Source organism: Molossus molossus, unplaced genomic scaffold (assembly GCF_014108415.1).
Source record: "Molossus molossus isolate mMolMol1 unplaced genomic scaffold, mMolMol1.p scaffold_m16_p_5, whole genome shotgun sequence".
NCBI lineage: Eukaryota > Metazoa > Chordata > Mammalia > Chiroptera > Molossidae > Molossus > Molossus molossus.
In genome coordinates, this window is record NW_023425388.1 from 105,290,149 (window position 1) to 105,307,360 (window position 17,212).

The 17,212-nt window shown below is 36.2% G+C and overlaps 1 protein-coding gene across 1 annotated transcript in view; it reads right to left on the minus strand.

The window, feature by feature from the left end:
* Nucleotides 1–17,212, minus strand: part of ROBO2 (roundabout guidance receptor 2) — a 1,312,832-nt gene that overhangs the window by 91,301 nt on the left and 1,204,319 nt on the right. Inside the window, exons 8-10 of the mRNA XM_036243039.1 lie at nt 10,947–11,071; nt 6,171–6,342; nt 215–420 (exon numbers count right to left, since the gene is read on the minus strand). Of these exons, the coding sequence (XP_036098932.1) occupies nt 215–420; nt 6,171–6,342; nt 10,947–11,071 (503 nt within the window). The remainder of the gene's footprint in view (nt 1–214; nt 421–6,170; nt 6,343–10,946; nt 11,072–17,212) is intronic.

Sequence of the window (17,212 nt, forward strand, 5' to 3'; positions counted from 1 at the left end):
AATTTCTAAATCTGTTAAACAATTATGAGTAACATAAGATCAATGATATTCCCTCTAATTTGAATTTGTCATTTGTACAATAAGAACTAACATGGCCCATGATGAAACATGGAGTGATGTGCTGGGTATAAGATTCTAATCTTATAACACAGTTTTCTCTAGGTTGGTACTTAAATTCAGATGAAGATACAAATACAAGCTGAACATTACTTACCCGTAAGTTTTTAATCTGCAACGTTCCTTGATCTTGTATAGTTGCTCTTGGGTCTCTACCCAGAAAAGTGAATCCCTCCTTTAACCAGCTAATCACAGGAGGAGGATCACCAGTAGCTTTACATTTCAGCAACGCTGTGCCGTCTACTGCTAGTGTCTGATTGGCTGGGCCTTGCAGAATTATGGGTGGAGGTCTATCTGTCAAAACTAAAGGATAAAGATATTTTCAGAATATTTTAACTTCCATAAAATTCAGTAGTCTTGATATAGAAAGTAAGGTGCAAGCCCCCAAGTCATATATATTACTTATAACTTATTCTGCATGTTTTATATCCATCAAATATTTATCATCTATATAAACCATACTGAGACCATATTATTATTTATAGGTTAGTTTGAATTACTTATAATTAAGATGATGATGGCATAAAATTCTAACATTTTAGAAAGGCTTAATGTTATTAAAAGGCTTAATCATATTAAAATGAAAATATAGAAACTTATTATAATCATTCATAAAATGTCTATTTTATGTCTCATACCCAAATTTAGGAAAGCCAGTGGAGGATACATGAGTTTAATCAAGTTTCACTTTTATTTTATTATAAATATATGTATAACACATGATTTCACCTTTCCTATCAGCAGTGCATGCTGTACATATATAGGCTACAATAAGTCTGTTGATGTTAAAAATATTTGATTATAAATAATTTATATCCATAATTATGACACTGAGTCTTTAAATTATAGTAATGTAATTTGAATGATATAATTTAATTAGCCCCTACAATTAAACAAAGATAAGCAATCTAATTAGACTTTATTTATAGTGTGACACACATTAGGTTTTCAACAGTGTTTACATATATATCGATTCCTATGTTTGCTAGGAAAATTTTCTATAATTCCATAAGCTTTTCTTTCAGTGTGTTTTTATTGAATTGCATCTTCAGTGCCTTTCGAAGCATTTCATAATGATCTAGAAAGTATATCAGAATGTACAGTGTTATTTAAATGGCAGCAGACATATGGAGTGAAATGCAGGCAAGCTTTCCTGGAAACTGACCAGACGGCCACCTCATGGTACCACTGCATGTCCAGGTTCAAGGGAACTCTCTTAAAATTAAGAAAAATATAAACTTCAGCATGGATTTTGGTAAATTATCTCAAATATGCTTTTTATTTTATGCATATATATAATTTTCTTAATAGTATTTTATTTTCCCTAGATTACTTAATTGTAAGGATACAATATATAATACATAGGACACGAAATATATGCTGATTAACTGTCTATTTTACTGGTAAGACTTCCAGTCAATAGTAGGTTATTAGTTAGGATTTTGGGGAGTCAGAAGTCAAGTGTGGATTTTCAACTGTGAAGGAATCAGTGTTTCTAACATCTACCTCCACACTGTTCAAAGGTCAACTGTATGTGCATGTGTATATATACTTTTTTAAATTAAAAAATATCTAAATATATTTTTTTAAAATTGTATCTGATTGAAAACCAACCAAATAAGCAAGCAAACAAACAAAAAAAGGTCATAAATACAGAAAATAGATTGGTAGTTGCCAGAGGTAGGGAGGGGGTGGGGTGGGGAGAGATGAGTGAAGGGGAAAGATTTTTTAAATTTTATAAAAAAAGACTTATCACTGTTGATGTTCACTGTGATCACCTGTCTGATGTGTGTTTGTCAAGTTTCTCCACCACAAAGTTAACCCTCTTTCCTAACTGTACCCTCAGGGAGGAACGTCTCTTGTTGTGCTCTATTTCCTGGAGGGAAGAGCATTTACAAAGATATTTGAAATCTTGTGCATAGATTCGTGTCTTCTTCATTTATTATTCAATCACGCTTTCTGTCAATACGGACTCTCGCATATCTATTTTGTATTTTGAATTATAGTCCAGTGCTACTTTATTTGTTCTGCTGTTTAATTTTTACATTGGCCACTGGGTGCTGGTTCGTTTGGCTCCTGAGCTCCTCTGACATCCACCCCAACCCCCAACAATGTGTGTGTGGGCTTTTGTTTTGTTTTATGTTTTTGGAGTACTTCCTTACTTTCTGATACAAGATGCTCCAGGCTTGTCTTATATAATTCCTGACCCAATCCTAAACTCAGCCATTTCTTCAAAATACACACACACACACACACACACACATACACACACACACAGTTGGCCCTTGAACAATGTAAACTATTGGTTTTATATAAAAAAAATTATAGTGGATTCTATTTTTTGTTAAGCAACTGTGAAGAGAAATACTTTTTTCAAAATCATGTTATATTACAATGTTCATAATAAAACAGTTATATTGCTTATCAACGTTCTAATATTTTTTTGTTTCTATAAATGACAGTATATAATTATTTCTCAACCTATATGCATTATCTTTATTACTATGGTTTACAGTTTTGAGAAAAAAAGCAATAAATTAAGCAGCCTTTTTAGAGCCTACTATGAGAAGGCCAACCAATTTTAATTTATGATAGAAGTTATTATATAGGTCTGTTGCCTGGAAAGATGTAGTAGACTTCCAATCAATCTAAACCTACCACATCAAAATCTGCATTAAAATGTTTGTCTATCTATCTATCTATCTATCTATCCTGAAAACCTTATAGAAACCTAAGAAAAACAATGAAATATTGTTCATGTATTTTTTATAAAAAATGCACCTATTACTTTACTGATTTCTTTGTTCAAATAATTTATTTTAGAAGTAAATAAAGTAATTATCAGAGAATGTGAAATTACAATATTATACCAATTATGACACATCTGGCAATAATTGTGCAAAAAGATATTCAAATAGAAAGTTTCATAGAATTTATTTACTTCATCAGCCAAAACAGGAAGGGTGATTCACAAAACATTATAATTTTAAAATTCAATGAGAAAAATGAGTCTGCAAGTAGCAGAGTAGAAACTATTTAGTAAATTTTTAATAACTGTTTCAAATTAAATATCTATAAAGAATTCAGGTAATTTCTTAAAATCAGCTTTTATCTTCATGTTCTTAAAATCATTAGATATAGCCAAAAGATATCTAATTAGTTTCTCTTTTGCTTCCCAAATGTATAACTCATCCTATTTTAAATGAATTTGATCAATAAAGTAATTAAAAATCTCCTGGCCAGAAGGAATTTTCAGTTTAATCATGTTATGGGTGAAAGATGACCACAAGTTTCCATGACATTAAGGTCAATGGTTAAATGAACATTTAGGGTTTGCAGTGATCTGTGAACAACTCTATGGCTTTCTCTAACTATGTATTATAAATCTCCAATAAACCATTCATATAAGACATTTCTTGTTGATATAAGATATAAGTACATGTCTTCTATTCAGTCCTTTCCGACTCTACTGGCTCTACTCATAGAATTCTCATTAAAATATTTTAATTTTCTTAAAGAGTAGAAGAAAAGAAATGAAGAACAGTACCAGTGAATAAATGAGGTCTTTTAATGGGATATTTTGAAACTCAAGTATATTGAAGCATCTTAGCTCAATCTATAATCAGTAAAATTATCACTCAACAGCACCTTTCATCACCATTAGCAAGCTCATCTTATATGAACACTTGAGCTAAAAATATTTCTGAGAAAGGAGTCTAAATGTAAAAATGTAACAACAGAAACATTGCTATAGATGTTTTGCTTGTTTCTCAGAACATGGCATATGTTTTCATTCTGCATTAGAATTTCAGTTGGCTCTAAATTGCCCTGGTACATACACAAAAAAATGTTGAAAATAAAAATGATGGCTTACATATTTTTAGATTGTTAACCAATCTAAAAAATAAAAAATAAAACACTAAAGAGAAGCTAAAGTCATCAGCCATTGTGGCAAGTTAAAATTTGGAGACAGTTATTTACAATAATAATATGTGTATATGCCTTGGAGTTAGATTTAGTTACTCTAAAAATCAATAACTCTATAACCTTCATTCAATGCTTTTGCAAAAGAATCTTGATTTTGTGATTGCTTACTTAAGGAAAAATCAATGTAGTAATTAATGTTCAAGCCAGTTGTAGTAAAATGTCCAAAGTTATCTTAGTCATCAGATTTAAAACTATTTATCACTGTATTAATTTTGACCTCAGAAATGCAGCTAGAATAACTATAGTTTTGTATGACCATGTCTTCAACTAACATAAATTCTCAAAACAAAAGTCTTTTGTTCCATTATGTTAGACATAATTCTGAATATCCACCTGTTTTATGAACCACTTCAGTCATAAAAAAATCAACCCTTCTAATTCATCAATTTTGTTTTCTACAAACATATTTTGCTTTTTCTATAAAAACTTCATTTAGAAATATTTTAAGGTCTATCTTTTGTAAAATGCGATAACTTAAGCTCTTCCCGGGATTACAGACGAGAGCTTAAGTGTCGTTTGGAATGTTCTAGAATAGTGGAGACGAAAATTTGGGCTTTGGCCCAAATATCTGATTTTCCAAGGACATGTACCTGGGCATTTTTGTTGCTAGTCGAAAACTTAAAATCTTAACAAAGATTGCTAATTCTATTGCATTTATTTTAAAGAAATGCGGAGGATCGAAAGGTCAAAGATCTCGCCCATCTAAAGGAAGAACTCAGCACCCGCACCCTCTTGAACTTGACTCCTTTCCCTTCCACGGCAGCGAATCTCTGCAGCAGCAGCAGGCTGTGGCCATTGACAACCCAGGGTCCCCACCGCCAATGTTTGTCTGTCCTATTTATTTCCATTCCTGCCATGATGCTGCATCAGGCAATACCACAAACATTAAAATATATTGCCTTTCTATTAATTTTAAATGACCTTTTAATCTACATGGAAATGTAGATGGTATGAAAGTACATCACATTTCACCAGGAGAGAAAGGGGAGCATCAGAGAGGCTGCAGACAAAAGCTCTTGTATCTTAGAATCGCAGCGTCAAGAAAAAACAACAACCCAGCAACCTCACAAATACAGGAGAGCAGGAAAAAAAAAATTAATTTAAGACACTAAACAATAAAGCTTATATTCATGCTCAGAGGTCACAAAAATACCTAAAACTCCCTACCTGTAATTTGTGATAAGCTCTTGGGGAAAAAAATCAGACTATGAAAAGTCTTAAATCTTCTCCAACTTTTGCTATGAACGTAGGTGTTTTAGTAAAGATTTGTAGTACATGTGTGCAAATAAAAAATAATAATTTTAGCATTCATCAGTAGTTTGAGGTGTTTAACTGACTTAACGTCGTGACTGTATAATTAAAAAGTCAGTGGATGCCATATGTGACTAGCTAATTAAAACTCCTCTCCAGTTCTTCTGATAATATCAAAGATGCTATCTTTCTCTTCTAGTAAAACAAAATTATTAACTTCTACTAGAAGGCCCTGGAAAGTTTGGCTCTGCAGTTAGAGAATCGGCCCAGAACTAAATGGTCTTGGGTTCAATTCCTGGTCAAGGACACGTACCAGGATTGTGGGTTTGATACCCAGCTCTAGTCAGGGTCATGCAGGAGACAACCAATCAATGTGTCTCTCTCACATTGATGTTTCTCTCTCTCTCCCTCTTTCCCTCCCTTCCTTCCACTCTATCTAAAAATCAATGGAAAATATCCTTGGGTGAGGATTAACCAAGTAAATAAATAAATAAATAAATAAATAAATAAATAAACAAATAAATATATATTAGAAGCAATCATGTCTTCATAAAACTAAATATACAGATAACATGTCTATACAATGTGAGTATAATGTCATTTCTTTAACATAATACATCACTATGTTTTTAACAATAAATAGATTGTCTTGAATGTTCTTTGGGAAAATAAGTGGTATTAGATCAAGGAGAATTAGAAACTATTAAAATGTTATTTTATGTAGATCTAAACTAAGAAGATAAGAATTAATTAAAACAATAAAATGAGAAACAAAAACACATTATTTCCATAAGACAAATCTAATAATACCGCACCATCAGTAACTTCCAGTTGAGCTTTTGCTAAAATGCTTCCCGCCACCGTCAGGGCCTGGCAGATGTAGTAGCCCGCATCCGAACGCTGAATGTTGGTGATCCTGAGGTCTCCGGTGGGGGACACAGAACATCTACTGTTGGGCTGCTGGGGTTGGTTTGGGAAAAGTAGGTTCTGTGGAAGCAAACACAATCTCATCAATATTCCTTTCCCACTTGGAAGGAAAATGACATTAGCAATAGCTATTGCAATTATGGGAATATGGCTGGAAAAGAAAATACATAGATTTAAAGAAAACAGTGTTAAAATAATTTAATAATGAGTTTCACTGAGAAATGTTCCAAATGATAGAAAAATAATATGCTCTAAGAAGTCAGTATGCTCTAGTTGAAGAAACAATCATCTAAAAAGTATCTTCACATGTCACCTTTTCCCCGACTTTCTGCTAATTACTTTATATCTTTGAAACATGATTTGCTCATCTGTAAAATGGGAATAATAATGCTTATCTGACTCAACTCAGAAGACAGTGTGAGAATTGAGAATGTAACATTAACTATGCATATATTTTATAGACTGTGCATTACTAAAGGATGCAAAATATACTTTCTGCTGATCATTTTTAATACTTAATATAATTAACAATTCTTTCCTGAAAGGTATTCAAAAAAGTATGTGACTGAGACTGACACAGAGCCCAATTCACTTGTGCTGTGAGGTTTCTACAGGTCATAACAGCCTCTAAACAAACCGTGGACAAAGCCGCATTCTAAGCAAGATGAAGCAAATCAAAGAAAATAAACAGATAAAGATTGTTACCAAAGTATGTGTGAAATCGTAAAGAACTTCATAATAAGATCTTCTTTTAAAAAGTTAGTTTACTGTATATCTCATGTTACGTAAAAGTAGCCTAACCACAATTTTAAAAAAGCTTTGATAATGAGAGCAATAATATTAACTCCCATGACCTATGTTGCTTTACTGCTATTCAATTAAGAAAAATATGTGGGTATAATAAATTATATTGAGATATACTTCCAAGATGGATTATAAATAAGGACATATCTATTTTTATGTTATATTTATTTACAAAACAGAACATTATAAACCTCTTTGATTTGTTTCTCAATATAGTAATTAATTTTCCAGGTTTTTAGTTAAACAGTTTCAATACGTTACAATCAGGAGGTAATAACATTCAGTTAAAGGCATAAGACACATTTTCACCTTAAAATGTTTTTTACCCTTGAAGTAATACCAATGGAAGAGGATAAAATAGGGTATTAACACTTTTCAATTACGCTAAATGACTTTAATTCTGAGAATGATGTCCTACTTTAATTAGAAGCTCTTCTCTTTATTGCAACATGATGGATGTCCACTTTATTAGATTCGAGTGTGACACTATAAGCCCACTTTACATAAACATTACCATGTTGTTAAACCCTTTCTAAAAGAAGTGATGTTTGCTAGCATGTCAGGAGTATAATTTCAAAATGCTATTGCCTTGTTATAAAATTTGTATTACTATATAAGGCTACACATTTTTATGCATATAAAACATAATTTGAGATCATGCTCATTCTCCTGTAGAATCCAAATATATTACTGAAATAAACCACCTGAAAGAAAAGGGTCTAAATTTTAAAGCCACTTGAAAATGATACAATAACTCAAAGTGTGCACTTTCCTACAATTAGCCATTAGAATACTAATTTACATAGCACTAATACAGCAGACGGGTTTAATTCTCTCTGGGACCTCTTTCTCTACAATGTAATATTAGTCCACCTTCTAAATGATTCGTTGACATGGAAAATGACATATGATTGAGGTTAACTCGTCATCTTTTATTCCTTGCTTGTATGACTTGGGCACAAGAAAATGGATTACAAGGAAACTCAGGAATTTTACAGAGGTCTTCTTGCTTTGAAGGCCCTGGGAACCCTATCAGCGCTAATTGACACTATCAGCTCATATTGAGGAATATGGACCATTAAGTCCAGGATCTTCACCTCTCTACTGATGCACAGTCATAGATCACTGCAAAAACTGGGTTCTGGAGATAGTAAGACCAGTTTGTTTTTCCTGGTTTGAAATGTTAGTTTGCTCCAGCACGTCCTGTGGCCCACATTGCAGCATCTCTGTCTCTCCCCTCTGGCGTGAGGAGACAGGTAAAGAAGCAGACCTACGATAATAATCAAGTCAAATTATCTAACTAAGAAACTGTTTTCCAGATATTACTGTCTCTGGAAGTACATAGCACTTTGTCAAACAACAACAACAAAAAGATGCTTTGAGATTATTTGATCATTATGAGATCATTATTTCTTTAAACACCATTAAAACACAACATAGCATATTTGAATATCATGTTTATTTGACCATGGGACCAAAGCACATTTTATACAATATCTTATGAACCTGGAGTTATTTTAGGGCATGAAATTCACAAGTGATATAGCTGTATCTATATAAGAATAAGACATGTTATAATGAGATTTGACTCAATACATGAATTTAAAGTGTAAATTTGCAACAGTCAAATTGCTTTATACCATGTTAGTTATGTCATTTATAAATAAATAATGTATTTATATCATATTCACTATAAGCAGCTTGAGGGAGCAACTTTTGAAGATCCCCTAGCACCCATGTGGGTGGGGGAAGGGGTCACTGGCAGGACAAAGGATCTCGTAGCTACCAGGGCTCTGGGGTCCCCGGCCAGCCTTCTCCAGCACTGGGTGTGTCTGGGAGCAGACGCGACTGGTGATGCTGAGCTCACCACGGCTTGGACAGCAGTGTCTCGAGAGGAAGATGTCAGGCCCTGGCAGCCTTAGCCTGGGCAGGAGCATAAACTTGCCACTTCAGCCCGGACACAGGGGGAAGCAGGTGTGTTCTGTCTGTTCTCATTTCTACCTAGACGTTAGAAATAGAATCCTGTTGACCTTCATAATGTGTAATACTGCACTTTTCTGTATAAACTAACTTAATCATGACATCTTCATGACTATGTGAACTAAAATGTATTATCCTCATATTTTTAGATTAAGAAAATTAATTTCAGTAAAGATCAATAGCACTACAAAGATGGCACAATAATGAGGGAGAAGTGGCTTTAGAATTCTTTCCTTTTTCAGGGCGAGTGTGTGTGTGCGTGTGTGTGCATGTGCGTGTGCACGCGTGCACATGCGCACAAGTGTGCTAAAACCTGGTCTTGTCACTTTACACTCAGTTTACAGTTTGCAACGTTTTCGTCCAAAATCAATTGGTAAGTGAGGAATCAAGGAACTCTATGTGTAGATATTAATTTTGTAGTCATAAACTGATTTTTACAAAGATGGGAATTTAGGCCTGGAACAATTCTGATGTCAAATAAGGCCGTAGTCAGCACTTGATCTTGTCTTCCCATCACTCCCTTTACACCCACAAATCCCCGGGGGCACGACTGCACCCGTCCCGATCAGGTGGCGGAGCTGCCAGCCCGGCGGCTCAGGGAATGGAGGAGCCCACAGCAAGGGGAGGACGGCGGAGGGAAGGCCGGGCTGCCTCTGCCCGGTCATCAGGCCTCAGCTCTGAGCAACCGGCTCTCTGGACAAAGCCGAAAACATTTCCCCAATTCCTGCCAAAGTGTTTGGATTTCCTGAAACTTTTAATTGTGGTTTGCATTATTCCCCAGGAAATTCTTCCCGAACTTGGACAAATAACAGAAGGCACCAGCAATAGGTTTCTTCCTAAGAATTGTATGTCTCCTGGGCAATGTTTAGGAAGGTCTAAAAAAATATCTCTAGGTCCCTCAGGAATGCGGATATGTTCTCAAAGAACCCAATTTCTCACCTGGTTTAAGTTGGAAATTCCAGATACAACCTCAGCACCTAGAGGGTAGTGTTTGTGAAAGTATGGGCCAAGCATTAAATGAGAAAAGTTTTACATCCGACTGACTTTCAGCAGAGTCTGAGGAGCCGCTGCCCGAGGACAGAGCAGGGCACAGGAGAGACCCACCAGTGACGGCGGCTCCTGGTGCCTCGCGCGTGATTTTCCGTCCAACCCACTGTGAAGGGATCCAGCGGCAATGACGGAACAAACTATTTCTCCTGCTCTTCAATGGACACAGGCTTAACGATAGAGAAAAGTTATTTGTACTATTTACCTATGAAATGGAACTGAAATTGGTGTCCTGCCCATTTAATAATGGAAATGTATATCGACAGCTGTTGAAATGCCTTATGTTGTCTAATCATTCCAAGGTAGCTCAGTGCAAGAAAACAACGTTGCCTTTCTGTTCAGAAATTTTATTTTATTTATTTAAATTTTTTTCCTTTATTGATTTTTAGAGAGAGAGGAAAAGAGAGAGAGAGAGAGAGATAGAAACATCGATGAGAGAGAACATCAATCGGCCACCTCCAGCATGCCCCCCACTGGGGATCGGACCCACAACCTGGGCATGTGCTCTGACCAGGAATCAAACCGAGGACCACTTGGTGCACGTGGGTCGATGCTCAACCACTGAGCCACACCGGCCGGGCCTGTTCAGGAATTTTAAATAGTGACAGAGGATTTGTTTCGAATTTTAAAGATAATTCAGTTACACTGAACTGTATCTATTCTATAGAAGATACAGAATTTTAGAAAATCAACCCTGGAAAGTAAAGGATGTTATATTAGAACTTCTACCTCCCACTTAATTTAGGATGAACGGATTTCCGTTTTAGAAGGCACGTAAATGCAACACTGATCACAAGACAGGCAAGGCGAACTGGGGGGACCGTCACACTCACCTGGCTGCCTTCTTTCTGCCAAAACACAGCCGGCTGCGGGTTTCCTTTCGTTTCACAGGGAAATGTCACCGTTCGACCTTGGGCAACAATCTGATCTCTTGGCCTAACCACAAACTGTGGAGGAGCTACAATTTAAAAGGAGAGAAAGTATGTAAGTATACACTGCTGGCACAGGGAAAGAGAATCAACGGGGAAGTCTGGTTCCAGGCGGACTTCTCAGCGACAGAGGCCACGGCCTCTGACTCACGTTGACGCCTTTGTCCGAACAGTAGGACAGGAAAGGGCACAGGCCAGGAGCGAAGCAAACTCACCAGGAGACGCATGTGCACTGCTGTACATTGTAAGCTCACAGGCCATAAGACTGCACAGAAAAATGGATTTTTATGATATTCTAACTTTTTAAAATTGATTTTAGGGAGAGGAAAGAGAGAGACAGATCGATGTGAGAGAAAAACATTAATCAGTTGCCTCCTGCACACGCCCTGACCAGAGATCGAACCCGAAACCTGGGCACCTGCCACCACCGATGGAGTCACACTGACCAGAGCAATAGTCTAATGTTTCTGAGGAAAAACCATGGTTTGTGAATTTGGCTTCACGTTTTGAATAGATCAAGACAAAATAATTACTCCATTATTCAAACATCTCCTTTCTATAAAGTCAATCTATTGCAAAAACTGCTTGCTTTTGTAATGTTTGCAAGACATGGTATAGGCATGGTGTTTGTTACCAGAGGCATAAAATGCAATCTCTATTCTCAAAGTGTTTATATTCCAGAACTGAAGAGATGAAATGTCGGAGGAGACACTGATGAACTGAAGAGAGGGGGTTACATACAAAGATAAAATATTATAAATAAGTGTATGAAAGTTGTTGATGCTACTTAATTAATTTGATTTCATTTCATTTAGATAATAAGCATCAGATAATTACTATATCCTCCTTCTAGGTAATGAAGATACACAGAGAAAAAGCACAGGTCATGAAGCCATCGAGGAATTTATAGTTTAATGGAAAATATCAAAATACTAAGATGACAACCACAACAAGCCCAAAGCAACAATGATCTAACACGGCGGTCAGCCCTACGGTGGAGGTGCTCCAGGGCTCAGCAGAGGAGCACTGACATTACGGCCACATCATGCCTGTGACAGGGCTCCCGGGAGGAGGGTCCCTTTTTGCTCTGGTAGCTGTGAGAAGCTTTATGCGGGAAGTAGACATTGTGGGGGTTTTGAGGAAAGGGTGGCATTTAGATAAGTGGAGAACTGAACACATTCCAAGCAAAGAGCTTGCTGAGCGAAGCCCAAGAAGCAACAGTACGTCTAGTAACAGGTGTGGTCTGGCAGGAGGGAGGGCTGGGCACGCATATCTGACGGACTGCACAAGAGAGCTGGGCCCAGTCTTAGAATGTCTCGAGACACCAAACTAGTTCGACTCTTTATAAACTGAGTTCGACGCTTTAACCATCTAATGAATGAAGGATGGCTTGTGAGGGAGATGCATTAGTGCATAAATGAGGAAGCCCAGTGCAATGGTGTAGGTGCAGACAATGAGACCTAGACACAAGTAACTTCAATAGAAAGGAAAACAAAGGGTAGGAGTAAAAATCTCAAGAAAGTTCTCATTCCAATTGAGGACTAATTGTAAAGAAAACAGTAAAACTGAAAGTGTTCACAAGTACATCTTCACACCCAAACCACTCCTACTGAAGGAAAAACAGCCTGTTTATTCCATGGTCTTCCGAATCATCTGTTTTCACTTTAAATCGTTGCTCATGCTCAAAAATGTAAGACCAAGAAAACACTTTAAAATCAATTCTAATTTTTAGTACCTGGTGTTCATGGCAAAAATCCTGAAACTTGAACTCTAAAAAAGTCCAACAATAATTGACATTCACTCAGTAAAGGCCTTCACCCAGAATGCCTTCATTTCTTCAAGTACCTAAGTGCAGGTCCAAGAACAGAGTGAATGTTGGGGGCCTCAGACATAGAGCCAATTACTCGTTCCAAGAAGAACACTAGCAAAGAAATAGAAGCTGCATTTTTTAGAAAAGTCACTGAGAGTTGTGGTTATTTTTTGGTGTTCCACATACAGCCTCCTAATTCAACACATTCAACACATACCCCAGGGACAGAAGAAATAAATCTACTAAGTAAAATTTTCTCCTATAACTACAGGTAACAGAAAAGTCTGTTCAAAAGGATGAAGCACTCAGATTTATGGATCTATTTGAACAGCATGTGGTTTATGTTGCCTTGTGTTTTCAGGAGATTACTTGCTTCTTACAATCTTCTGGTTATTTCTACACAATTCCACTCAATCAGCAGATGCATTGATTTTTTTGTTCCATGTTTTCTAACAAGAATGTTAGTTTAAGTCAATGTTACAAAAGTACTTTAGGAACAACTCTTAAAACACTGCAGTGCCCGTCTTTCAGTAGAGGTGTAAAACCACCAGATATTTATACCAAAGAGAAAACAAGATAGGTCTCTATCATTTATAATATCCAAAAAAATTATATCTATTAAGAAAATGTTAAGCCCTGGCCAGGTGGTTCAGTTAATTGGAGCATTGTCCTATACACCAATAGGTTGTGGGTTTGATCCCAGGTTGGGGTGCATATCAGGGGCAGCCAATTGATGTTTCTCTCTCTTTCTCTCTCTCAAATCAATAATAATAGTAACAACATATCCTCAGGTGAGGATAAAAAAAGTTAAAAGTTAATGTATAGCTATTTACTTCTTAGTAATCCTATGAAAAAAAAAGTTTAGTGACAATATGGACATTAATTAAGCAAGTATTGAGCAATTAAGCTCCTATCTCATTACAAAAAACATAAAAAGCCAGTTTAATCATAACAGGTTAACAGTCTCTGATAAAAGTCACATATTCAGCTTAATAGTTCATTTGTATTCCTTTGAACCAGAAACAATTTAAATAACTAGTTATTTAACTAGTTAGTAAAAACTTAGAGCCCTATGAGCTATAAAGTTCTTTTTTATTTAGTTTTTAGAATATAATACATATGATTAAAATCATCACATGAAAAAAGTGCAAACATTTTTATATTATGCTTACTCTGCATCTATTATAGTAAAATTACCATCTGCACTTTAAATATAACTACAGTCTTTCTTAAGTGTGATTTTTGAAGTTTTCAAAATCTTTATGGTAGATTAATGATTTTGCAAAATGCTTTTGGAATCCAGATCATACAGTTTTAACACAGCTGTTAAAACACAGCCCCTGAAATATGAACTGGCGAAAGACCACATCTATGCATCCACTTATTTTAAAGAATATGATTCATCCATTTATTCATTCAAAATGCAGTCATTGACTCAAATTATGAGACATTCTACTTAATACAGGGGATGAAAAGTCAAATTAAAAATAAGTTGTTCTAGCCAATGGCAGAGACCTAAGTAAATACATAGATAAAAACAAATACTGTCGAGCATGGTTTGTGAAATAGTAGGAGAGTGCAGGGCGTTGGGCAGGAAAGCGTAGACGCGCAGAAAACTCGACCAGGTGATGAGGACAGACGCCAAGAGTGGCCACGCTCGAGCTTGGTGTTGATGCACAAGTGGAAGTTCACTGGGTGAACAGCAGTAAGATCCCTTGGGCTAGAGAAACAGACATGGGGCCTGTGGATCTGGATGTGTTAGGGGAGTGTAAATGAGCTTTAAATATAAAATCAGGGGCGTAGAAGAGATGTAGGGCAGAACCAGATAATTTATGTTGACCTTAAATTTTGCCCTGAAAAGTATGGAGATCTGTTTAAAGATGTTTATGCAAGAAAGATAAAAGATTTGTGTTTTACAAAGAATGCTATTCCAAGGAGACAAGGTCAGAAAAACTTAGTAAAGTGGAGCACAACATTAAATTGAAAATTGCCACTTACAATAGCACCTAAAGAGAACATTTCAGCAGAACTCTTAAAGGACAAAGAAATTCTGTGACATAATTGTAATATTTACCATTAATTATATAATCCCAAAATACCAGGAAATTATAGTTTTGAGTGATTCCCCAATAATGAATTTAAAGACCTGCATCGAAATCCTCTCAGCATTTGTGTTATTCATGATACAACATATCCTTTCGTGTGATGTTTACTTACATTGTACTTTTATTCCAAGTTATTTTAAATACATGGTATTTCTAATGTACTATATATTTTCTTGTCACCAGGACTGAAGCCACACTAACCTCCCTGGAACTGGAATTGCAAAAAAAAAAAAAAAAGGAGCCTGGCTGGGGTTGCTCAGTGGTTGAGTGTCAATTCATGCACCAAGAGGTCCCTGGTTCGATTCCCCATCAGGACACGTGTCCAGAATGTGGGCCTGATCCCCAGTGGGGGGCATGCAGGAGGTGGCCAATCAATATTCTCTCTCATTGATGTTTCTCTCTCCCTCTCCCTTTCTCTCTCTCTAAAATCAATAAAGAAAAAAAATTAAATATATTAAAGCATTTAACAAAGCAAAGGATTTAAAGAGTATTCAATCTCTGAAAATGTTCATTCTTTCCTGTCAGCATTGAAAGTTGACCACAAAAGAGTTGCATCAATCACTTTTACTTCCACAGACTCCCCGCCCAAGATCTATATTGCAATCTTCTGTGAAGGGATATCAGCTTGAAGGAATTTAGTTTTGAGGTTTTGAAATGAAAACTGCATCAATAATTCTTCCGATAGCACTTCACAGTTCCGGTATTTCTGCCAGGTGCCGGTGAAAACGGCCTGAAAAGACAGTACTTGGCTGATGGTACCAGTGGGAGGGAGTAGGCAGGGAGGTGGCATTTTGTCAACACAGCTCAACAACATAAAGTGTTTTGTACATGAGATGGAGTTTCTGCGATGGCTCTCATTGAATATAAGAAAACATGATTAGGTCCTCATGATGACAATTCAAAAAACACTTTAAATCCAAAGTGAATTACAGAGGGCGAGTTATAGCTCCAGAAGAATATGCTAGTTACAGAAATGGCAATTCTCTTCTGTATTTCTAAGTCAAAAGACAATAAAATACATATTTATATCCTCTCTAAAACCCAAAAACATTAGAAGAGTCTTTGGTAACGATGATGTAATAACCTACTCGCTTAATCTGTTAAGTGATGAGATCTTATTGCTGTAGCTGTAACAAGAAATGAGATGAAGAGAACAGAGTGGCACAATTCAGTGTTCACTTGCCACAACTTAAGAGCGATGGCTGCATGAAAATGTATGCTGTGTGATTCCCAGAGAAGCAGACCCAAATATGAAAAGGTCAATTAAGATCAGAGGTCTGGTACTGTTTCCTTGAAATGGTTTTTGAGAATTTAAATACAATATGCAGTAAATTAGATTTGATCTGTGCTAAATTATGCTTTGATACTGCATTCAGCCCAAGCTGGCTTCAATCAAAGTCACGCTACAGCTCTGTTATGCTAATGCCCGCTGGAGAGACTGAGTGGGTGATATGGAAATCAGTTGGCTGAACATGAGTAGAAAGCATAGGCCAAGTATGAGGTGGCCTTGGAGACGTGGGGGTGGGGGATCTGAAAGGTTAATCACATCATGTTCCGAGTTGTTCTTTTTGGGAAAAGATGACTTCCTGTGGCAGGCATGAACATGGAGACAGTCAAGCACAGTTGCCCACAGTAACGTGTGACAGTGGTTACAGGCACACTAGCAGGCTCTCTTTCTTGGGCTACAATTTTGCGCCTGGGTGAATGGCTTTTTATTCTGTAATAATAAACATTTCAAACTTTGTATCTGAAACAAGTAGAAAATAACTTCTTGTAGTATTTTATATCCTTTGCTTGTTAAATTCTGATATAGTCTATAAGCATAATTAGAAAGTACACCCTTCCATCATTTGTTCGTGTGAAAGATTTGCTGAGTCACAAACTACTTAATAACAATATTTAATTTAATTGAATGTTTACTAAGTGCCAGGGAATGTGTTAAATAATCCCCAGATATTATTTTATTTAATTTTCAAAGATCCCTATTTGTTAACTGCTACCGTTCTGATGTGAAGACCAGTAAACTGAGTCTTATGAAGGGTACACAGTAATTTTAAAGATTAAAGCAATAGGTGGGAAGACAGAGTTGATTCCAGGTCCACCTGATGCCATAGTTGGACCTCTTAAACACGGAACTGCTACATTAATTTTGAACACTTCAAACCATGATCTGACTGAGAATTTGTAAAAATTATAGGGTATGATTTTCAATATGGTATAATATTGTGAAAATCATAACATTATGTTTTTCCTGT